This window comes from Lygodium microphyllum, chromosome 4, assembly GCF_053477565.2.
Source record: "Lygodium microphyllum isolate KBCC chromosome 4, Lygodium_microphyllum_v1.1.10, whole genome shotgun sequence".
Classification (NCBI taxonomy): domain Eukaryota; kingdom Viridiplantae; phylum Streptophyta; class Polypodiopsida; order Schizaeales; family Lygodiaceae; genus Lygodium; species Lygodium microphyllum.
This window is the reverse complement of record NC_141138.1, coordinates 174,891,018-174,915,358: the sequence shown is the minus strand read 5'-3', so window position 1 is coordinate 174,915,358 and position 24,341 is coordinate 174,891,018. Positions and strand designations below refer to the sequence as shown.

Genomic DNA, 24,341 nt, shown 5'->3' with positions numbered 1-24,341 from the left:
GCTCTTTTTGCCTCAGTTTAGTTTTCAAGGCCACCTCTACGCCTTTGCTCTCTTTCTGTTCTTTTTGTGCTTTTTCCTTTATTTTTCCACCATTCCAATTTGAGGTTAACATCTAACAAGACTAAATGTGTAGAATGATAGCCCTTTTCATTGACAATGCTATCAAAGAAAGTGCCCGAGCATCCTTTGAATCCCATTTCCTCTCATCCTCCAAAGCAAGGGAGGAGCAATAGTAGTAGTAGCATCAACCTGTCCTCAAGCGTAACACTGAGGTGTTTGAGGTACGAGACCTTCTGGTCGCTGCAAGTCACCTGTAACATAGTTCCACAAGTCCTTTGCAACAAGAAGGTTGCGGACCATAAAGCTCCATAGTGGGTAGTTGGAGCCATCAAGCTTGTCCTCCCTAAGTGAGGACACCAAGCTTCCTAAAATTTCAACGAAATTGAGAAAATTTTTATCTTACAATTTGATTTTTTAAAAAAATGTCACCTCGAGATGTGTGCCAACAATTAACAATAGCTAGAATCCATCTCGTGATGTGTGCTGGAGCCAAAATTTTGAGATGTCCCAAATTTCTTGCACCAATGTCGAAGAAATTGTGCAATGTTGGCAATTTGAGTGGAGATTTATGCACGGGAACTTGAATCGGGAAAAAGCCCCAACTTTCCTTGAAGAAATTTTGAGAAATTTTAGAAATTGGGAAAGTCAGCCGAAAATCCCCAAATTTCTTGGCATGGAGTTGTGAGAAATTGAAAATTTCTTTGAAATTAGGTATGAGATGAGCAAGACAGATGAGAAATTGCAAAAATTTTCGAAAACCCCCAAATTTGGAAAATTAGGGTTTTTGTGTTTTTTCTTAGATCTTTTGAAAATGGTGTGTAGGGCTGAGAAAATGGCGAGCAAGGTTGAGCGGGTAGGGCTGAGAATATTACGAACAAGGCTAAGAGAGGCTATGTGTGCACAATTGCATGCAAGAAGATTGTGTATAGGATTGCGTGTAGGCTGAAACAACAGCAGCACCTCCTCCAAAACAACTTCTTCTCTTCCTCAGGCTGAACGTTGGCTGGCTGCAGCAAGACTTTGGCGGAGTAGCACCAGTTGATGGTGGCTGTTCGGAACCCTCGCGTAGAAGCTACTTTGATACTGAATGTTGAAAATGGAAGAAGAGAGAGAGAGGGAGAACACAAGACAATTAGCAAGAGGGGGCAGTAGTTCCACACTCGAAAGATGGAAGTGCTAGAATGATAGAATGAAAGTACCACACAAGACAATTAGCAAGAGTGGGCAGCAGTTCCACACTCAAAAGATGCAAGTGCTAGAATGATAGAATGAAAGTACAATAGGTCTTAAGTAAGTTAGACCTATCCCTAACTCAACTAGAGTTAACGTAACTCTAGAAGTAGTGACAAAACTTATTAATGTAGTTGTGTTAACAGTACAAACAACTAACTAAACATTGGACACTACCCATAGAATTGGCAAATTCTAACATCCCCTACATTGATGAGATGGCCTTGTCACCTTGTGATGATCAGCCTTCTATCAAACACAACAAGCATGAACATTTTCCGGTTGCATTTGAGGCCCCTAATCTGAGTGATACTCCGCCACGCTCCTATGCACAAGTGGCCTCTCCTTTGCCAGATTCCCAAGAGTCAAATTGGGAGCAACTATTAGAGTTTGCTCTCTTTTGGAGGAGTATGTTGAGCATAATCATAGAGATATTCCTGTCAATGCGGAGGAAGAGATTTTGGACACACAAGGGAATATTTAGGATGTTCTTTGCTCCTTTTTTACCTTTCTTGAAACGAGGTATTATTCTCTTCTTTCCTGTCCTCACCAGGATCCGTTAGTGGTTGGTATCTTTTCTTTAGATTGATGCCATGGAGGAGATTTTCGCTGGTCCACACGGCTTCTATGAGGTAGTGCTTCCCTCTCCCTTGGCTCGGGACTTTCTTCTCCATCAGTAGCCCCTCTTCTTTGATAAACAGTTGGTGCATATTGTTTCCCGGTGTTTGATGGCAGACTTTCAATATCTACTCAAGCAGGCATGTTCAATATGGGTGGAAGTAGACTGATGCCCGGCTGTTTATTCGGCCCTCCTCAAGGATGCCATGGCTACTATCAGCCATGTGTTGGTGCCCCCTAGTCTGAAGGAAGCTAACAGAAACAAAATGTGCATGCTTTGGAATACAGCTAGGAAGACGCCCAACTGGTTGTGCCTCAATTGCAATGGTATATGACCTCTTTGGTTTCGACTCAAGTGGGGTACTCTTGCTGGATACTGTTTCTTCTGCCGTCAACTGGGTCACTTCTTTGTAGTGTCAAGATAGAAAGACTACCTCAGTGGACCAACCTATGGATAAAGAGCTAAAGGCACCCCCTTGTCTTGTTGAGCAACAAATTATCAAGCCCAGTCACTTAAAACCACAACCACCAGCTCCTCCCTTAGATCTAGGGACATAGGGATGGACGGAAGCTCACCACACTAAAGGAAAAGCCATGGAGACTTTCATGCCTACAGCAGCTGCTGGCGCTTCTTCATCATTAGACCATCTCTGCCCTTATTCACGTCATTGAGATGTGCAGACCACTTCCTACTACTCCCAAGGACCCACAACCTCCCAAGGAGTCACAATGGCAACAGCCTGCACGTGATCACCAGCCCTACTAGCCTTTGATATTGATGGTCAAGTGATTACTCGGTGGGATCACAAGTACCTAGGTTCTACCTCCCACCCTATGGATGGGCCTTCCTACTCAGAGGCTGATCCTCCGCTGTCCAATCCTTTTGCAATGTTAGGAGACTTCATTGAAAATGATACTTGAGACATTGGCAGCGAAGGCTCAGACCCATGCAGCCAAATCTCATCCAGACTCTTGATCCTGTCTGTTGTTTAGTCCCAGGGTGCCTCTTGCACACTACTCGTCCTTTTTTGTTTGTTGAATCCATTGTAACTATTTATATATCATGGTCTAGAGCTACTTTGTAAACTTGTTTTCCTATTACTTTTTTCGTAGTTAATATAAACAACCCATTATGAAAAAACAGAGAATTATATTAACGTCTACAAAAGGCCAAAGCCTATGAGACCAAAATGTTACATCTGAAAAGTTTGGGGATTTTCTAAGTCCCAAAATAGCTGTCATCTAATGCTATGACTAACTAAATGGAAAATAAATAATAAACAATACATAGCTGATGAGTACAAAATGATGTCTAAGCCAGATACAATGTGGAACTGCTCAAGAGGCACTCTCATCCCAAGATATCTCTCATGGGTCTACCTAACACACACACACACACACACACACACACACACACACACACATTACCCTTATTACGAAAAAAAAAAGAGTTTACCCTTGACTCTTATACTTTTCATGTGATTACGAATATACTTACCCATTGCACGAGAGAGAGAGAGAGAGAGAGAGAGAGAGAGAGAGAGAGAGAGAGAATTACGAAAAAAAGAGAGAGTGAATGAATCTTCTTGCTGTGTTTTCAGTGAACTCTTTGCAAGCTATGCTGAAACTTGCTTCAGAGCATTTGGAGATCGGGTCAAGTGCTGGATAACATTAAATGAGCCTCTGCAGTTTGCTTACAATGGTCATGGTGCAGGTGTCCATGCACCTGGAAGATCTTCAGATAGATTGTTATCACCGGTTGGAAATTCACACATAGATCCTTACTTGGTTGCACATAATGCTCTGTTGGCTCATGCTGCAGCTGTGGATATTTATAATAAGAAGTACAAGGTACCAGTTATTTGTTATTTATCATTGTATAAAAGCTTATATTCAGCAAAAAATAGGGGAAACCTTGCAGCACTTAAAAAGTCTTTGATCTCTTTGATTGCATGGTCATGAGAAGTGTGCGTACATAGATTTGTGTGTGTATATGTGCTGTCCGCTAGCTTTCCTTTCCAGATTTTGAAAACTGTGGTGGCTGTTTGACAGTTTTGTTCCAGATTATTGAGGTGTTCCACTTATTTCAGTCGGATTAGATGCTACATGCTTTGCACAATATGCAAAGGAGAGTGTGTTAGTTTTATGCATATCATGGGTGTTAGGCACTGTATTTATATGCATTATATATATATATATATATATATATATATATATATATATATATATATATATATATATATATATATATATATTGGAGAGAGTGAGATTGGAGGCACTATGGCTGGCCATGTATAACGCTGGTTACCTATTGGTATTGTATTCATTCTCGTGCTTTCCTTATGGATTTTATTTCCTGTTCATGAGTTCTTTCAGTTCATTCTTCTTTCTTGTTCACTGTTTGTTGTGTTGTGTTTTGTGCATTGTCTTTATTGCTAATGCTTCCATGGTGCATTCTTACATGGTATCAGATGTCTAGCTTGCCAGATCCTGGTGCTTTCCGTTTCCTACATTTTGGCTGCTGCAGGTGATTAACTTCTGTGTGTTACTTTTGCGTGACTGTTGATCATTGCATTTTCATCCCATCTACTATTGTCTACTGCCAGGCAGCATTTTCTCTTGTATGGTTGGCCTGTTTTGAGGCAGCGACAGCATCCACTTGCCTTCCCTTCTCAAACTATCTGCCAACCCTGGTTTTCTGCTGCTGCTGGTGTTCACTAGCTGTTTTGGCTTGTTCTGGACTGATGATTTGTCTTTCTGGCTGCCGTTTTGACCGAATTACTGATGTCATGCTGATGGGACTGATGTTTTGACTTCTTAATTGCTTTTGCATGCTGACATTTGTTTGTTTTGCTGTTTTTGTTGACTTTGACTGCTCCAACCTTGATTATACCCTGCATTTTACACTTCTCACACTCAGACATTGCTTTCTGTGGTTAAGAGGTCTTCCATATTTGATTCCAGGCTAACACTCAGGTTTGTGCAATGAGTTTGTGCAATGTTGATCCTAGTCTCATTTGTACATTGTGGTTTTGTTGTGTGCAATTGAACTATGACCTTTGGAATTGTTGAACTCGTGCTTTTGTTTAGGCTTTTAGGATTTTTGACCACCTAGTTGCCCCAGGTTTTTCTCTCTATCTTTCTCATTTTTTTCTTGAGTTCTCCCCCTAATGGCACCCTAATGTACTAACCAGGAGGACAAGCTCCAATATTGAGTCAATTTTCCACGTGTGATCTCGTGGTTGCTGGAATAGACTCTCAAGTTGCAAGGGAGACTGCTTTCTCAAATTGGAGATAGCTATACGATAGCGCTTATGGCTGGAGGGAGGGGTGACAAGGAGGAGGGAAAATGCTACTTTTGTGGCAAGAAAGGGTATCTCCAGAAGGACTGCGAGAAGCTAGCAGCTTTGCGGAAGACAAAGGAGGCAAAGGGCAAGGGTGACTATGTTGTTGTGACCACGGAATCCATCTTCTAGCTCTGGTGATGTCGTCACTCTTCATGAGTTCATGAGCTAGAAAGGGACTATGAAAGGATGGTGGTAGTGGGGCATCCCTGACTCACTCATATCTTTAGTGTGGTGGTTCCCTAAGTGTGGGTTTCTAAATGCATAGATATATCTGGCACTTTTCAAACCCTAAAGTCAGTGTGTCTTTAGTCCATGATGGAAGATACAATAATCAGCCGGCTTTGCTTTTACTTGGTTCTCACATTGGGGACCGCTTTGGCAAGATGGTTGAAGGCAGGGAATGTATGTTTATGATATGCTTCTATAGGGTTGTTCATGACAAGCAAAGAGGATTCTTATATTTCTACTCTTTGTGATGGAGGCTTGAGTATGATCAACATTGACATGAATGTCTTCTCCAAGGCACTTTAGCATGGGCTTGATTATCCAAAGCTTGGGTACCCATTGTTCTATCTATTGTCTTAATTGTATGTACTACGATGTTGAGGGTTTCTTGGTGCCTACTATGTTATAGAACATGGTGGACATTTGGGGGATCTTCTAAGGTTGCTAATTTCTGAGCCATATATCATTTGTGTATTTCATTATACAGATCACCTATGATCCAAGAGAAGGTGGTAGTTTTCTACATATCATGGGTATTAGGCACTATATTTATATGCATTTCATGGGCTTTAATCAGCACCACATTTGGACCATGGTGATTCACATTGGGGGGCCTAATCCTCTTGGATCTAGGGTCCACTGTAGCTGTATATTGCACTTCATTCCTCCTCCACCTGTAACATCATCATTGCAGCACCTAGTATCCTTGGAGAGAGGGAGACTAGAGGCAATGTGGTTGGTCATTGAGTGTTGGCTACCCTATTGGTATTGTGCTTATTCCTGTGCTTTCCTTGTGGATTTCATTGCATGTTCTTGGCTTCTCCAAAAGTTCATTCTTTTTTCTTTTTCAATGTTGATTGTGTTGTGTTTCATGCCCTGTGTTTATTGCTTCCATTTTTGTTGGTTGCTCATTGGGTTCTTCTAGCAACCATATGGTATATCACTTCCTATTGGGCCTTCTTTGGGCCATTTATTGGCTAGCTGAAGCACCTCATCAGGGACTTATCTACTCAAGTGAAGATGGGAGCATAGCTAGGGCTAAGGTAGCTTGGGATGTCATCATTCAGCCTAGTTACTGAAAGCAGCTAATTATCTGTTATTTCCATGCCCTTTTCTGTAAGGGATCCTATGAGATCTACCTGTACAAAGCTATCTTTGAGATCTTGATATTAGCATGGAGCTTCTATTTACATGCACTTTAGCTAAACCAATTTAGTGCTTGGTGTCCAATGCAGTGAAATACTGATGATGTATTGTGCTGCCTATGCTATTTTGATTTGTACTGAAGAAATGGAGACTATCTATATCAGATTCAGATACAGCAACTGTTTTACAATACTGAATTGCCATGGACTTTTACTGCAGGAAGTACAAGGTGGATCAATAGGTATTACAGTTGATTGTGAATGGGCTGAGCCATTAACAGACTCATTGGCTGACAAAGATGCATCTCAAAGGCGGCTGGAGTTTCAACTTGGATGGTAAGCCAGTGTGTTGAACCACGCTAGGGTGTTTAAAGCATATGCTGTCTATTCTACCTTTAAGTGTTAGCTAGCCAGTGTGATAAAGCAGGATCATCTGACTTACTACAGAGATTTGTTTAGTGTCTTATAAGATAATGTTTCTGGGCTGTGTTACCTATTGTCATGTTTTCTCATTTTTTCCTTAGGCTATTTTTCCTCTTATGCTGAGAATCCACCAACTTAGGTATACCCTCATCTCAAGTGTATGGCAAAAATTAGAGGTATCATTTGGGGGTATGATAATAACTGACCCTAAAGGCATGTTGTCAGTAAGGATGTGTCTATGATCCTTAAGAAACCGTCTGCCAAAAGACGAAGTGCTACAATCATTTTAAAGGAAATCAGTTTGGTTTTTCAAAATTATCAGGAGGATCTTTCTCTTCATTGAGTGTAGCCTATGTTAACACGCTTCATAAGAGTGAAGACTGGAGCAAAGATATTCCACCTCATATTGTGCATGACAAGCAGCATCGTTAATTGCACTAGCCTCCATTGGAGTTTCTTATAAGTCTCTGTAGGTTGTTAATGCATCACACAGGTCCTGGGAGAAAAAAACCACATCACACATAAGTACATTGAGCTTTGGAGGTGCTTATCATGGTGTTTAATGCTATTATGAAAAAAATGGTAAGCTAGTTTACATGGGAGCTCCTCATTCACAAAGTGGGTAAGTTCTGCTTGTAAGGATGGTTGAGACGGTTAAGAGGGAAAGTGTGGTCTTGGTCGACATAACTCTGTGGTGTATCTTATTGGCTTTCCAACTATAAAGGAATGCATGATTCAAGATGAAACTAATTATGTTTACATTAGTATCACAGAAAACAAAGTCCGTTAAAGATGATGATGTGTGTCAAGCTTGGCATCCATATTGACAGTTTATCCTCTTCCAGGTTCTTGGACCCTTTGTTTTTTGGTGATTATCCTACTGTGATGAGGAATGAAGTTGGCAAACGACTTCCTGAGTTTACTCCTCAAGAAGCTGCATTAGTAAAGGGATCCCTGGATTTTGTTGGCATCAACCATTATTCAACAAGATATATCACATCCATTACTGAACCAAAAAATCAGGATCAATGTGATTATTTAGATGACCAACGAGTATTACGAATCCGTAAGTGAAACCTGTCTGTTACCACTGCATTTCTAAGTGCGTGCATTTGACTGTGGTGTGTTGTTTCCCTGCATGTTGGCATGCACTTTTCTGTCTGTTAGCATGTATAGTCTCATGTGATTGAAAGCTATGTTCAAATAGCTTAGGTGTTTCCCTGCATGTTGGCATGCACTTTTCTGTCTTTTAGCATGTATAGTCTCATGTAATTTAAAGCTATTGCTTAAATAGCTTAGATGGGGGAAAGTAGAAAGAAGATGAGGACTCAAAGTGCAGAAAGTTGCGTAAGAATGAATGTTTCATGTTTTATTATTCTTTTGTTAAGTGCCAGGGTTCTTACTCTGTAGGCCTTCCAGTCACTAATTGCATTCTAGGTCACCGTCAGTTCCCGAGCTAAACTTATCATGTTAATCACACAAATATTTAAGTCTTGTATGGGCTTTAAGCTAACTTTGTGCCAAAAAGAGGGTGTTTTGTTAACATCATCAAATACACAACAGGTCATGTCCCTTTTTGCATTTCTAACTCTAATCCTCCTCCAAGGGATGTCAGGGAAGGCAAGACCCTGCTGCCCTCTGTCCATTACTAACTGGCCGCCCTCCTACCTGTTGAAGAAGGTAATGGAGAAGGTGCCTTTGACTCTACCTGCAACCTGCACTAGGATACCTGTAGGTGAAAACAGGCTGCCCACCCATGGGCTCTCATTGGGAAGAGGCTACCTGACCATGCAATGTGTGGATCGAGATGCCATTACTTCCCTTGGAGTCCTATGACTCTAATCCTCCTCCAAGGGATGTCAGAGAAGGCAAGACCCTATTGCCATCTCTCCAGTGCTAACCGGCCACCCTCCTACCTGTTGAAGAAGGTATTAGGGAAGGCATTTCTGACTCTACCCACAACCTGCACTAGGATACCCATAGGTGAAAATGGGCTGCCTACCCATGGGCTCTTGTTGGGGAGAGGCTAGCCAATCCTGGGGAATTATTGCATCAATCTCCTATGGGCTGCCCACTCATGAGCTCTTGTTGGGGAGAGGCTAGCCAATCCTGGGGAATTATTGCATCAATCTCCTATCATCTAGCAACTGGGTGTTAGTGCTGAATGAGGAGTACGCTGGGCAGGGTGGGGGACTGGAGTACACTTGGGGATTGACCCCAAAGCGTCCACAATACAAGCAGGATGTATGCATAGTGGATCCGTAGGTGCTGCTGACTAGGCATAGGCATGGTATCCATATGAGTACCCAAGGAGGATGGATAGGCACATTGTAGGCAAAGGATAGAAATCCGTGTATTGGAGTGGCACATGGAGTGTGTGATGGTGCACCATATGCTGATGATGGATATCCTTGCATTTGAGTGGTTAATGGACTGTGTGGTGGCACACCATAGGCAAAGGATGGAAATCCCTGCATTGAAGTGGTCATAGGTGCATGTCCAAGTTTACCAACACAACCATCTGAGGATAAACAGGTGGACTCGCTTGTGGTTGTGTGTAAGATACAGTATGTATGGATGGCATTCTTGATAATGGTGCACCAGGGTGCCGAGTGACATTCATATGTGGATAACTAACATGTGGAACTAAAAAAGAAAATGTGCTAGGAACGAAAACAGAAGATCCTGTTCCTGTTGTGCTACAACAGCTGGGCAACTGATCGGACCTGCAAAGGCAGATGTCCACGTGGCTGGAAAATCTGGCAGCAGCTGGTAACAGGCTGTCAGGTTCTGGAGATGGGTGAGGAAACAGTCAACCAGGTAGAAACTGATGACCAGCAATTGGGTGACAGCAGGAATCTGCAAAAATGCAAGTGTTGGCAGGTCATGGAGCAGGGCTGCTTGTTGACTTCAGCAGTTTCGCTGGAAATGCAGCAGATTTGGATCTCCAAAAAGCTAGGCAACAGCTGGAAATAGGGCACCTGGCTGTTGATGGCAGTCACTCTCTGTTGAGGCATGGCCAACACTCCGGGAAGCCCTCCTAGGGAAGGAGGTTCCAAGTTTGACCACCTTGTGTGAACCTAGGAATCACTAGCCTGCCTCAAAGGGCCTAGTTCTAGCTCTGGTACTCTAGATCAATAATCCGAGTCTGGTGTGAAAATCCACCTTAGAGATGGGTCTCTACTCTCCTTCAAAGCATGGCTAATAACATTCCTGGAAGCCCTCCTAGAAAGGAGCTTCCTAATTCTGACCACCATGTGTGATCCCACAAATCGCCATCTTGCATTTCCCTTCTTCATGTGTGGCCAGTTGCATTGCCTAGTATAGAACTTCCTCTGGTCTGGAGTCAAATGGATCTAGGGACTCCTACTCTAAGATGACTCGGTGGACCATCATTTGACACCATTCAGAGGGAGGTTTAGGTATTATTGATCCACAGTACCAGAGATAGGCCCTTCCGGGTGCCAACAAGAAGCTATATACCAAGCTGTCGGCAACAAGACCTGGTTGACCACTAGCAATTAGCCTGCTAAGAAAAGGCAAGCCGTGCTCCAGTAGATCAGTTTTCACTAGATGGAATCTAACAGTGGTAGGAACTACTGGGCTGCTGTGATGTTTAGACCTACCTAGCAAGCCCAGTATCTGATTGTCTATCCCTTGTACATCCATTTGAAGCCCAACTGACCTCCTCACTCGATGCAAGAGCCTGGACTGTAAGAAAACCAGCCAACTTCTAGTTGATTTTCACCCCTATTGTTGTGTATAATACCTCTAGTGGCAATCTCCCTCTCTCCAACATCAGGTCATCATCCTCAACATGAAAGGCAATGTCATCTAGGTTTTCTAAATCCAGTAGCTCCACTTCTGTCTGCATCAGCAGCTTGAGGCCCTTCACGACACTGACTCTCGAGTCTCGTAAGGAGGAAATAGGACATCACCTGCACAATGAGCAGAAAGAGGTAGAGAGCTAAAGCGCATCCCTATCTGATTGATCGCTCCAAACAAAACTCTGTGCCTTGTCTCCCACCTATGATCACTCTGTTGCGGACTGACCTATAAAGTGCTGAAGCCTCACTAGTCCTCTATCGAGGAAAGCCTAAATGGGCCATGGTACCCTCCATGAAGTGCCAATCCACCCCGTCATAGGCCATATCAAAGTCCAAAAGAGTAGTACAATCCTTTGCCCACTATGTTGGCCCCACTCTTTAGCCTCAAATAAGGTAAAAATGTTGTCCAAGATGCTTCGATCCTAGACAAAACATGTAGAAGTATCATAAATGATGTGGAGAAGAAAAGGGTGAAATCTTTCAGTGATCATCTTTGGCCATTCCTTATAGGCTCAATAAGGTGATCGAGCACCACAGACCACAATAAGGGATCCTTCACCTCCTTCAAGTAGGTGGGAAAAAATGTCTCAGAGAGCCCATTCTCACTTGGGGGATTTTGCGTGTCTTGTGATTGGAGGACACAAAATATCTCCTACTCCATGAAGGGTGTAAGGAGTGAAATCCTGATCTCCTTCGTCACCAAAGATAGGATGGAGTCCCATACCTACTCCCTATAGCAGAGTACACGAGCTAAGACTGTCTAATATTGAAAGTGTTGTCTAAAAAAATTAGTGGTGAGCCCCTTACATAGATCTAGTTTGGAAAGGCCAGTGTGCTTGGAAAAACTCTTGGAACATTGTCTCCCCTTTCCACATCCAACATGCAAATAAGATGCAGAAACAAAGTTCTATCCTTCGATCCTCTAGACTCACTAGTGCTGCTGAAACCGGTCTACGACTCACTTAAAGTGATAGTTCCTTCAATTAACACCTGGTCTTTTCACACACACACAAAAACAAAGATCTCACTCCCTCGCTCAACACCAAATTGGCCGCGAAGACCGGCACCTCTCTCAGTATTTCTTTATCAATTAAAAGATGGAAAGTTACAAAAATGAAATGTTCCAAAATACGTAACTTGTGAACAGATGGTTTTCATCTTTTCTAAGTAAATCCCAGCTGCATAAGGACAGTGCAGCATGACCAGATCAACATCCTTTTTGGGAAAGCATTTTTTGTAACCATAACTCAATGATTCATGTGCAGTATTGTAGTCTGCAGATCTCTGAATTCACTGTTCTTACTGTCCAGTATGTCCAGAACAACATCCCTTTTAGGAAAGCATTTTCTGTGACCAAAACTCAATGATTCATGTGCAGAATTGCAGTCTGCAAATCTCTGAATTCACTGTTCTTACTGTCCAGCATGTCCAGAACAACATCCCTTTTAGGAAAGCATTTTCTGTAACCCTAAACTCAGTGATGCATGTGCAGAATTGCAGTCTTCAGAACTCTGAATTCACTGTTCTTACTGTCCAGCATGTCTAGAACAACATCCCTTTTACTCTAGCATCATTCCAGCAGTAAAACAGTCCCATGAACAACACTAAATCAGAGCTGAAAAACCCTGTTCCTGTGTGGCATGGTCATTACTTCCTTTAGTTCGTACATTGGAGAAGCCAACAGCTGCTCTTGAACCTGGACAGTGAGGCTCTTGCCTCGGCAAAAGTGCAAAGAAAACACAGAACTGTACCTTAGATGGAATCAGCCCATCATGCAAAGCATTTCCTTCGAGAATAGAGAGAGAGTTTATTAGAGAGAGCAAGCTCTACCTCCGTACATGAGTCAGAGTCGAAGAAGTACTCTCCATAGCTGATGAAATTGCAACAATCTACCCTCAGCTCCTCAAAACTTCATTCTCAGACCTGCCCCTTATGCCTATTACTTTTTTTTTAATGCTCTCTCTTTCTCTTTTGGGAATTTGTGCCACATGGCATTCATGTAACAATTTTCCCGTTTAAACCTTCCGGTCTAAAATTCTCCATGATCGGTGCAAAATTTGACCTCAGCACAGACTAGAGAATTAATCCTCATGCAAAAACGAAGATAATGACGCGAATAGATTCTGGGGTTCAAAAATAGTAACTCCCTAAATTTTAGGGATGGTGACCCCTGCATTCCTCAAGTTGTTCTGTGCAACTTTTATCATTGCGATCACATCAAAAGTGTAATGTGGCTCAGTCACAGTGACTTTTATTCCGTGAGCATTCTCACATGTGCATCTTCTATCTTGGCCAAGCTCATTGTCCTGCACCATCTCCAGTGGCTAAGCACACAGTCCCAAATCACTGGCATTCTATTCTTCAGTGCCCATTCAATATGGAACTGGTCCTAAGGATTAGACAAACCATTAGTCCAATTTGTCCCAATGGCAGCCTCTTCTGGCCATGCAAAGATCTCGGCTAGGGGTAAAAAGCAACGGCAACTAAAGAAAAGAAAAATAAAATATTTATATAAGTAAATAAGGAAAGCAACTGCAAAAAGTATCACCACCTAGTGACAGCTACTCTTGCCTACAACTCCTTGGCATGGAAAGATGTGATCTTTGAGGCTTCACATACCGGCCTCTTAATGCTTGCCAAATCTCATTGTAGAGCTCTCTCCTCCTCTCAACACTACTCCCTCACGAGAGCCGCCTCCTAACAAATCCTGCTCAACTTTCATAGGGTTTATGCCACCTCCTACACAATTCTTCCATCCTACACCTAATCTCTAGCTCAAAGCTGCTTGATCTATTTGTGCACTCCTCTCGCTTATAAGTTAAGTTCTGGATCCAGCATGAGTGTGGGTCAAGGGCTGAAGTAGGTGCATCCAAAGATAGACAAACGGAGACACGATCCAGTGGTATGGACCTTGCCAACTACACAATCTACGCCCCATGGGAGCTACCCCAATCACCCACATAGAATTCGTCCAACCCGTCCAAAAGAATGCACTCCAATTGCTTGTAACTCAATGAGAAGTCCAAGATGCATCATGCTTGCAAAAGGCTGGATCTCTCCAGATATCTCAGGTACCTATTGCAAAAAGGAATGCCCACTAGGCCTCTTGCTTATTATCTACAATACCGTGGAAGTTTGTGCCTCCACCTTGCTGATCCTCTAGGGTCTCCATGCAATAGAGATCGCCTCCAACAATCTAAGAGTCTAGCTCAAGAATTTGGATGCCATTAGTGAAATTTTTACCACGAACGGGTCTTTCAAGTAAGGATCATTTCCAACCCTATATTTCTCAAGTTTCTTGGCAATAATCACAATCTTATATTGTTCTTTGTTACTTAGACTAGTCCCAGGCCTGCTTAACAAATTGGTCGCCTAAGTTTACACTGCTTTGGGTTGCCATGTAGTTGTCTAACTTCTCCTTGAGTAAGAAGTGGACAGAGAGTCTATGGAGGTTCCAACAACTCTTGCCATGGTAATTATCCTGTTAATACCCTCCATCTCCTTATCGTGCTTCTTCTTAGATTCTTAATGTTGAAGGTTCCACTTAATCGTATGCTCTATTAGACTTCTGTCCAATCTAGCCCGTAGTGATGAAGATGGCCTTTCTCAAGTCCATTTATCCACCTCACAATGGGCTTACGATATCATCTATTCCACATCTCAAGCCATAAGTCTCATTGGACTCTCATACCCTTGAGGTGAGAGCCTATCCGAGGTTTTAGATTTAGCTTTCGAGATTTAGTGTAGTGGGCAGTTTTACCCCACAAGGCCCTCAACTATGACCAAGATTCCATATTAGAATCCACCACAAGTGTTATCTACCATAAGAGCCAACTTCTATGCCACATGAGATGTACATACCCTAGCTAGGCTAGAGGTGATGTTTGGTAGTTGCTCGAACCCCCTTCCCAAGCAGCACACCAAATCCTAAGTTTCTTTTTATGTTTAGGACCTAGGTTTTGGGTATGTAGATTTAAGACCCTCTTTCATTTGTAGGGATCCTTGGGTTTCTATGGGTTCTTATAACTGACTTGTAGTGTGACTACTGCCCATAGTTGCATTTGTACTACATATGGACTAGTTTGTTCTATATGGTTTGTACCATACTGTACGTATCCGTAGCAATTCGTTCCAAAAAACAAGTTATTTTTGCCCATGAAGATTGGAACATACAATATCTTCCAACTTCCAAGCCTTACGTTTATTATCATAGTTTCAAGCCTGTGTGTGTGTGTGTGTGTGTGCACGCACGCACGCACAATCAAGTGGTTACCCTAGTGTAAGCCACTTTTGTGTGTGTGTGTGTGCGTGCACGTGCGCACAATCAAGTGGTTACCCTAGTGTAATCCATTGACGCGGGTTCAATTGGGGAGGGGGAACCAAACAAGTGTAGTTTAGTTGGTTAAGTTGAGTAGGGTGGTGACCAAAAGGTCTTCGGTTCAACCCCTACATTTCGCACAGTCATTTTGTATAGGTGTTACAAAAAGGCCCCCCCAAAAAAAACAGCCAAGCCTCTCTCTCTCTCTCTCTCTCTCCACACACACACACACACAAAAAGAATGTATCCATCCACCCTACACTTTGCTTTTCCATATGGTGTATGATGTATGATATAAACACTTCCATCTTTCTACTTGTAGTGCATTGCTCATGAGGTTTTGCCTTGTTACCCTCGTGTAGTCATCCTATTTGCTCAAGCGACGTTGTTTTAGCTCTAAATATGTAGTCCAAAATAACCAAGTTTTCTTTTTTTGTACTAATATCATACCATACCTTACAAAATCTCAAGGTACCAATTAGTAACGCATTTTATTATACCATACTATATCGTACCTTTCATATTGGACAACCCTGCTAGTGCCATGGACCTTAATTGGCACTTCATAGTAATATTCTTGATTCCTTAGTCTATTGAATACAAGCTTCTAGTATAGCAATATTTTAGTCTGCAATGAGGCATACACTTTTGGTTGTTACCTTTATTTCTAATCCCTTTTGAAGGGGCCCAAGAGCTCTTACATACTTTAGATGTGTTCTTGAGTAAGGTATCTTCTCTAGAGAGAACATTACTAAGGATGCCTTATGAACTAAACAAGGTGTTCGTCGTCTTTAAATGTTTAAGACTCATTATTAGAGAACAACATTATAACCTAGTTTCTTGGGCAAGTTGCAATTCCACATACAATACAATATTACTTGCAAGAAGGGAATGCTCACTAGTCATTGACCCTCTTCAGTCCTTGGGAGGGTCTCAAGAATAATTCTATATTTTAACAAGTGCATGATGGGGTGCAGTATTGCTTCTAAGAAAGTGTTAACATCAAGGTTCAATCAGTTCTTATAAGAGGCATCTCTTTTACGTGGCCATGATAAAACACACTAACACTTCAGCTTTTCCATCCTATCCATGTCTCTCTAGGGTGGTTCTTTAATCTGTTTGAAACGACCATTGATTGGATGGCTTTAACCTACTATCCTTGTGAAGGTTCCTTTAGTCATGAACTCTTTCATAAGATATCTTTTTACTCTAAGACTCTAAAGTAGTCCTTTTTCCCATAAGATGTACTGAACAATTCTTTACTCCAAACTATGAAACAATCTCTCAATATAGGAGTGTATATATGTTCTAGAAGAACATGGGGGTCCTCCACTTCTTGCGGATTCAACATAGTCGCTTGATTCCTTTTCCTAAGTTGCACTATCCAAATCCCAAGGAACGTGTGGACTCAGCTAGTCAAGAAGGTTCCAAGTCTACCTTGTAGGAGAACTGTCTGGCCTCATCCCACTAGGATCAACTTGACTCATTTGATTAAAAAAGAGAGACAAGGAGCAGAGCATCAACCCCTTTGCCAATGGGTATAATCTCTCTCCAGCCTCCTAAAATAGTGCTAAACTCCGGTACATTATTCGCTATGTTATAACACCTGATGAGCGAGAGAATTGGATGACCCATTTGATATCAAAGTAGCATCCCCCCACACCCACCCAGTCACCACCACCAGCTCCCCATCATCCCCCCCCTCCAAAAAAAAGACAAAAGAAAAAAAATGAAAGACTTTTTGTTGTACCCTGTGATGAGCATTGCTTTCATTTTGCTTTTTATTTCCATAATGTGAAGGTGTCATTCAGAGACATGTATGTAATGTTTTGGGTCTCATAGGTCACTTTGGGCTTTTGACTCCCAACCATAGCTGTCTGCCATGCAAACATCTGGTACAAAGTAAGGCTGCTATAAGCCAACATGACCGTTTCTCGTTTGATAAGTTGTTGCTTGTTTCTGCCAACAGATGAGGTGGGTGGGCAACCAATTGGAAAAAGGGTAAACCATTCAACATTCATGCCTCTTTTATTTCTGGCATTGTTTTGTTAGATAACAAGTTTGTATTTTCAAAACACCACGAGGAGAATGACCTATGTTTCAAATGATTCATTGGCAATTATAATCATGCAGGCTGCATCTGAATGGCTATACATTGTACCATGGGGCCTCAAGAAGGAGATATTGTGGATTACAAAACGGTACAACAAGCCTCCCATCTTGGTGACAGAGAATGGTAAGATCTTGGTCTGCGGCACATGGCAGTTAGTCATTTCGAATTGAGTGACTTTGCTTAGCTGGGAATCTCTGTGCACTTCACATGATCATAATTTGGAACAAGCCTTTGAAGTTTTCCTCAACGAGAGTTTTTCAACTTTAATGAATCTGGTGTCTAATGTTCATCTAATTGTGATTATTATTTCAAAACTGAGCTAAGCCAAGAGGTCTATTGTGATTTTGAAAAGGCTAACCCTAATGACATCATAAGCAGAGAGACAACAGAAGATCTGATGTGTCGTTCAGTCTTCAAGACTGGGAAGGGGCACTGGAGAGCAGGTTACCAAATGGCTAAGCCCCACATGTAGCAAGAAAGTAGACACAGAGAGAGTGCTGTCTCGTTCCTTCATATGCCACACATACATGAGTAGCTGATTGCGTCAGCAGCTTATACTTTCACCCTCTTTCAGCTAATACAGAAGAAGATATGCCTACACTTCTCTCATGCTTTGAACATTTTTTTTGCAGTGTGCTCTCTGCTTTGATACGTTGTGGTTGTACTTTCATACAAAGGAATAGACTGCATTAATTCCTGTGCTAAGTCCTTCACCCTTGCCTCAAACTTGTATCCAATCTGCATACTGGATTTAGTATTTTGACAGACTGGTTTGCTTATTCAAAAGCAGTGTGCGTTTAATAGAGTAATGTAGGGATCAGATGATTTATCATCAGGTCCATTAACTAACTGCATTTATCAAGGGCAGTTACTTCAGGATATGCCACTTTCAAAGGAGTTCACTTACTACCTTCTATCTTGTATAGAAACATAGCCTCAAGGAATCATCAATCTGATCAACATAATGAAATTCATCGCCTCCTTGTGATCTCCCTCTGCCGAAGAGCTGGGTTCACCATTTCTGTCCTCTAAAAGGTCGATTTACCTTTCATTTGATCTCATTAGTAAGAGGTCCGTGAACTCCAAGAATGAGATTAATATATGGCCTTCAAACACACACAAGGTATGACAGACCTGCTGGTTTAGGCCTTCAAACACACACAAGGTATGACAGACCTGCTGGTACAAAGTTAATTTCTGTGGCACAATAAATCTGTTCTCTTGCTAAGTATAGTCAGTCAGTACTTGACCAAATTATTTCCAATCGCCCCTCGCAAGTCTTCATGTGTGGCATGCAAATCATTTGTTTTTGAATATCCCCCAGAAATGCTGGTATAAGCTTTTCTGCTGCTTCTTTTTTCTCTCCCTTTCCCTTTTCCAGTCTTTAGGGCTTATGTTTCGGTTATTTGGCATCTTGTCCATCAATTTCATCACCTTCTCCATGTCAGCAGATTCGATCCAATGCATGATCATCAGGTCATGTTACGTTTACCTGTTGTTTTACAAGATTAAACCGATGTTCAAATCATATGGCTTGTAGGAATGGATCAGGAGGACTTACGAGACGCAAGTTTGGAGGAGCAGCTAAATGACCCATTAAGAATTCAATACTATCAAGACTATTTATCAGCTGTTGCAAGTGCAATAAGGTGAATGGTCTTGGCTTCACAGTTACTTCAGAATTTGTTTTAAAGTACTGTTGAGAATGATAAAAAGGAATGGCACACCACATTGTCACATGACGTTTCTTGTCTCTGGTGCCTCAGGGAAGGGGCAGATGTTCGTGCCTACTTTGCATGGTCTTTCTTAGACAATTTTGAATGGAACATGGGCTATTCCAAAAGGTTTGGACTTATATATGTAGATTACGCCAACGACCTCAAGCGGCATTCAAAGGCATCAGCAGTCTGGTTTTCTAAATTTCTCAAGGCGAAGGAGAGCAAGTGATGGAGGGCAGAGCCCCTACGAACACTGAATATGCCTAGCGACATTTTTCTTCTGGTAGGGTTGGTTTTAACCGGTAACAGGGGAAACAGTGGCAGAGATGGGGGGGTCCTAAAGGCCCTGTATTGATTGAAAATCTTGGTTGGAGGGCCCCAGTGAATTCGACAAACAGGTCGTATATATTTTCCCAAGTGTGTGCACTGCAGTGATGCATCGTGAGCTGCCGTTGGCTCTCTCTATGAAAATTGAAATTACCTTTCGCTTCACTTCATCCTGTAGTTTGATGATGCGGTTTGTAAGCTGGTTTTGTAGTCGAAGGTACGTCGTGTTTTCGAAGCCCTTCATTTGATAGTGAAGAAATAAGAGCTTTTACAACAATCAACCGATACATTGCAACGCATGGTCATCGATAAAGACCAGTTGGGGCTGACGTGACGTGTCAAGCTCGCCAATGCCCTCAAGTAATATTGACAAAATCAAGAGAGCTTTGCCCATTAAAGAGCTTTGGGTCTTTGGAGCCAAGCCACGTTACCTTCGTTGGAAAGCTTGTGTCGAGTTGGCCTGCCCTGCCTGAAGCCAAAGGCCCCTATCTAAGTACCATCTAAAACTCCCTTTAGGTTGTGACAAGGAGGCACCATGAGAGCCACTCCCAAAAGAAAAAGGTCACTCTCAAGAGTTTATAGCTTTTAAACGTAACTAATATGGATATTTAGCTATGAAAACCAGAAACATGAGGCAAAGTGCTTGCATCGACAATTTTAGTGTCATCGAAACAAAACTAGGTAGGGACAAAACATAGCCATGTAAGCACATAGTAGCCCAAAACACAAGTGTGTCATGTTGATGCACAAATGCAATAGATAGAATCTCTTCTCACCTTGCATCTAGTGGGTGCCCAAGTTAACACTTCACACAATTAGCAATCCTTTCATTAAAGAATGCTAGTGTAGAATATTCCCAACCAAAAGACTAGTAGTGTGGTCAACATAATATATATTTGCAACCAAAATGCAAGTGTTCATGGAATTAGTAGTGGCTGATAAAAGCTACGAACTTATATGATAAGAGAGTTATCTAAAGTGAGCAACCAAGTAGTCCTCACACAACTAGAAAACTCCCAACACAATAGCCTAGCTAAAGTGCATGTCGAGGAAAGTAACAAAATGAGAGTGCCATGAGGAATACCTTATATATAGATAATATAGGCAACAAGCAAGAGAGATGAGGAAGTAAGTAGGATGGCCACCACATCAATTTAAGTTGGCCATATACATGCTCAAGTCTCTAGGAAGTTTTGTTGTAAAGACCATTAAATGTTTATCCATCTTACATGTATAAAGGTCATGCGTTTTTGCATTCTTATCAGCCATATACATGCTCAAGTCTCTAGGAAGTTTTGTTGTGAAGACCATTAAATGTTTATCCATCTTACATGTATAGAGGTCATGCGTTTTTGCATTCTTGATAATTGTGTTGCATTGATGGAATGGTTCCAAATGTACTTTATTCAATCTTAGTGTTGTCAACATCAAGCCATCCCCTTGGAGATGCCTCTTTTAAGTAATTTTTGTAGAATATCATTTCTTTTGGGGTGACTTCTTTCTAGAACCTTCATTGTTACGTCTAAAGTTTACTATAATATATTATATTATGAGAAGAGATTTCATGGAATCAACTATCGTGTGCTAATTATCAACTTATTTGAGTATGAAGTGTTTAGTAGTAGTGGTGTCACCAAGTAAGACCCTTGGAGGCATCTCTTTTTTAGTACTTTTGTAGAATATCATTTCTTTTGGGGTAACTGCTTTCTAGAACCTTCACTATTATACTCAAAGTTTACCACATTATGTCGTCTCTTGAGAAGAGATTTCATGGAATCAACTATTATGTATTTGGTAGTTATCAACAGTATGAAGTTTTTAGTGCAAATTGTGAGGCTAAGAAAGAAAATTTTAAAGTGAGGAAAAAGAGCTAGTAAATGCATGCAATGTGGTGGAGTTTCATTTCTCAAACCATGATTAAATTGTAGATGCAAAATGATATTATGCTTATTATATATCAAGACTTAGATTGATAGTTGTAAGGGGCACCCAAACCTCTCACTACCAACTTTAGATGTGGCCCAACTCCCATTACAATGGAACCCTTGACCCTGCATTTAACACACCATGTCACTATTACTTGAGCTAGTGGGTCTTGGCAAACCAAGATAAAACTTTGCCATGGATTGTGGATAGATATGTAAGCCACGATTGGCGCAAACCAAGATAAAACTTTGCCATGGATTGTGGATAGATATGTAAGCCACGATTGGCCCTTGAGTGCTTTATTATATGGGGCTACCAATCCTAGACTAATCATCTAGTTGTCCTCTATAGCATATTGCCATTCCCCAAATTAATTCTACTTTCCAAACTTATATTAAAGTAATATCCTAATAGATGCTCTATTTAGAGAGGACTACACATTAATGCTCTTTTCATATGAAGACTAGTACTACCATACTAGATACAAGAGGAATTTCAATGACCACTCTTTTTTTTACTATAATTTATAAACAGAAGCACATGTTTGCTTTTTTTCTACAAGATTTGTCTCTAATCCTTTTAAAATCTATAAGAATAATATTCCAAAACAAATTATTCACTAATTTCTTTCATACAAAATGTTTTCTAAGTTGACATTCAATTGTATATTTTCTAGTTTGATACTATGACAAGTTTGTCGAATACTTGGGAGTAAAAATTCTTCTAAAACCTTAGTTGGAAGGTTCATACCAAGGTCTTAATTAGTCCATACTTAGAAGTGTAAATATTACATTGTGTAACAAATAGAATTTGAGCAAGAGATACAAAAAGAGAGTACACAACATATAAGAGGAGAATATAAATTTTGTTTAACTCCAAACAAGCTAATACAAAGATGGCTTTGTCCACCTATGTGCTTCCAATGTGAAGCTTAGATGGCGATCTAGATAGAAGATAGGTAAAGAACTTAAGGTTAGCTTGAATAACTCTAATTGGATGAAAGGATGGATCATGAAAGCTATAAAGGGATCTACCTTTTATAGCTTGTGAAGGGGGTCATGATGAATGACCTCCCTTATGCACCTGTGTATATTGATCTTCCATATGCACATATGTATATTGATCTTACATGTACATCTTCATTAGTTGACTATGGAATATTTTCTATCCCTAAAATTAAGGGTTACTTATGCAGCCCTTAGACCCAAAATAGGGGTCCTTAAACTTGCTTACCTCACAACTCGATGCAGTGTGCCTCAAGTTGCTATCGGCTTTAACTACTGTCTAACCCAAAGGCTAGACCTGTAACAATTACCTTTTGCCCATCCGATCACATATATCTCATTTGATATATAAGTCAGAACCCATCAATGTCCAAGCTTACACATGGCATCTCCTCATAATGGGGGCCTTACAACTTTGAGCGCCATGGATCATTGGTGGCACCCTATGAGGTTAGAGTATTGAGCATATCTAACACATGGTATTGATCATATCTAACACCCCTCTCAATGTCCACCCACAGGTGAACAAGCTTCTTGGTCCAATGTCGAGTCTTTAAAGATGAACTTGAAGTAGATCCTTCGGAAGTGCTTTGTGAAGATATGTGCTCCATTTTTTTTTGTTGGACACTAAACCAACTCCACTAACCCATCCTTGATCAAATCAGGCACATAGTGATACTGGATCTTTATATGTTTTGTGTGTGCATGAAACATTGAATTCTTTGCAATGGTGATGCAACTCTAATTATCCCACCTTAGCACAGTCGGGTCTTCATCTTGCACTTTCATATGTCATACTATCGTCCTTAATCATATTGCTTCACATGCAACAAAAAAATAGGCTATCTTGTACTCTACTTCAATAGAAGATAATACCATTGTTAGTTGCTTTTTACTAATCCAAGAGAGAATTCTGAAACCGAAAGAAAAACAATAACCAAAAATTGACTTTTTGGAATCATTGTCTCGTGTCCAATTTGAGTCACAGTACCCCACAAGAGAAGTATCGGAACTGTATGTGATACCATAGTTAAGAGTTCCCTTCAAGTATATGAGCAGCTGCATCCCGGCATTTCGATGACTCTCATAGGGTTTGTTTGAAAACCTACTCAAAACTCTAGCAGTAAAACTAAGTATTGGACAAGGAGATCAAGTTGTTGACCAACCTCCTATACCTCCCAATGTTTGCTAGTGTTGATGTATTCTCAATGGATAACTTCGCATTGACCTCCATAGGTGTAGCTATCTCCTTACACTCAGGCTCTTGTGAGTCTTCAATCCCCAAACAATAGTGCAACAAGCCCAAGTCTGTCATTTCGAAGCTCAAAGCCTTTCGAGTTTGATTGATCATATCTTCATAAGTACCTATAATAAGAAGGTCGTCCACATATAGGATAATAATTACAGACTTTTCACCATCCATGTAGACATACAAGTTAGCATCCGAGACACATCTTTTGAAGTTTAAGCTTAATTAGAACTTATCTATTTGAACTTATATATACATTGGTGCCATGCTCTAGGGGCTTGTTTTAGCCCATACACCACCTTGTTCAGCTTCTTACACACTTTGTTATCAGAATGGGGGGGCCTCGAACCATGGTGGCTAAACCATGTACACCTCCTCCTTGAGGTCACCATTCAAGAACATTGATTTAACATCGATTTGGTAAATTGGCCACTTACTATGGGCGGCCACTATAAGTACTATGTGAATAGTGGTCATTTTGGCAGTTGGAGCAAATGAATCTTGAAAATCAAACCCTTTAACTTGTGAAAATCCCTATGTAAGTAATTTGTCTTTGTACTTATCTATGATTCCATTAGCGTTACACTTGACATTCCAGACCCACTTGGTGCCAATAATCTCTCTCTTTGGTGGCCAACGATCCACTAGCTCCCAAGTGTCATTTTTCATTATATTGTCATACTCAACTTACATAGCTACCTTCCATGGATTTGCAAGTGCTTCTTCCAAGTCAGATGGGTTCTTTACTTCTCTCGTAATCGCAACCATCAAGGCCATATTGATTGTGTGAACAAAAGCCCTTCTTTGCTCG

General features: G+C 41.2%; 1 protein-coding gene across 2 annotated transcripts in view; it reads left to right on the top strand.

Moving 5' to 3' along the window:
* LOC148037930 (beta-glucosidase 4-like) overlaps nt 1-19,519 on the top strand; it is a 54,267-nt gene extending 34,748 nt beyond the window's left edge. Inside the window, exons 7-13 of one of the 2 annotated variants that reach the window (XM_087676950.1) lie at nt 3,510-3,666; nt 6,846-6,961; nt 7,894-8,114; nt 17,163-17,194; nt 17,327-17,429; nt 18,847-18,955; nt 19,073-19,519. In XM_087676950.1, the coding sequence (XP_087533076.1) occupies nt 3,510-3,666; nt 6,846-6,961; nt 7,894-8,114; nt 17,163-17,194; nt 17,327-17,429; nt 18,847-18,955; nt 19,073-19,253 (919 nt within the window). In that variant the 3' untranslated portion in view covers nt 19,254-19,519. Of the gene's footprint in view, nt 1-3,509; nt 3,760-6,845; nt 6,962-7,893; nt 8,115-17,162; nt 17,195-17,326; nt 17,430-18,846; nt 18,956-19,072 lie in introns of both variants that reach the window. The other variant, XM_087676949.1, reaches the window with a different exon arrangement.
* The last annotated feature ends 4,822 nt before the right edge of the window (nt 19,520-24,341 follow it).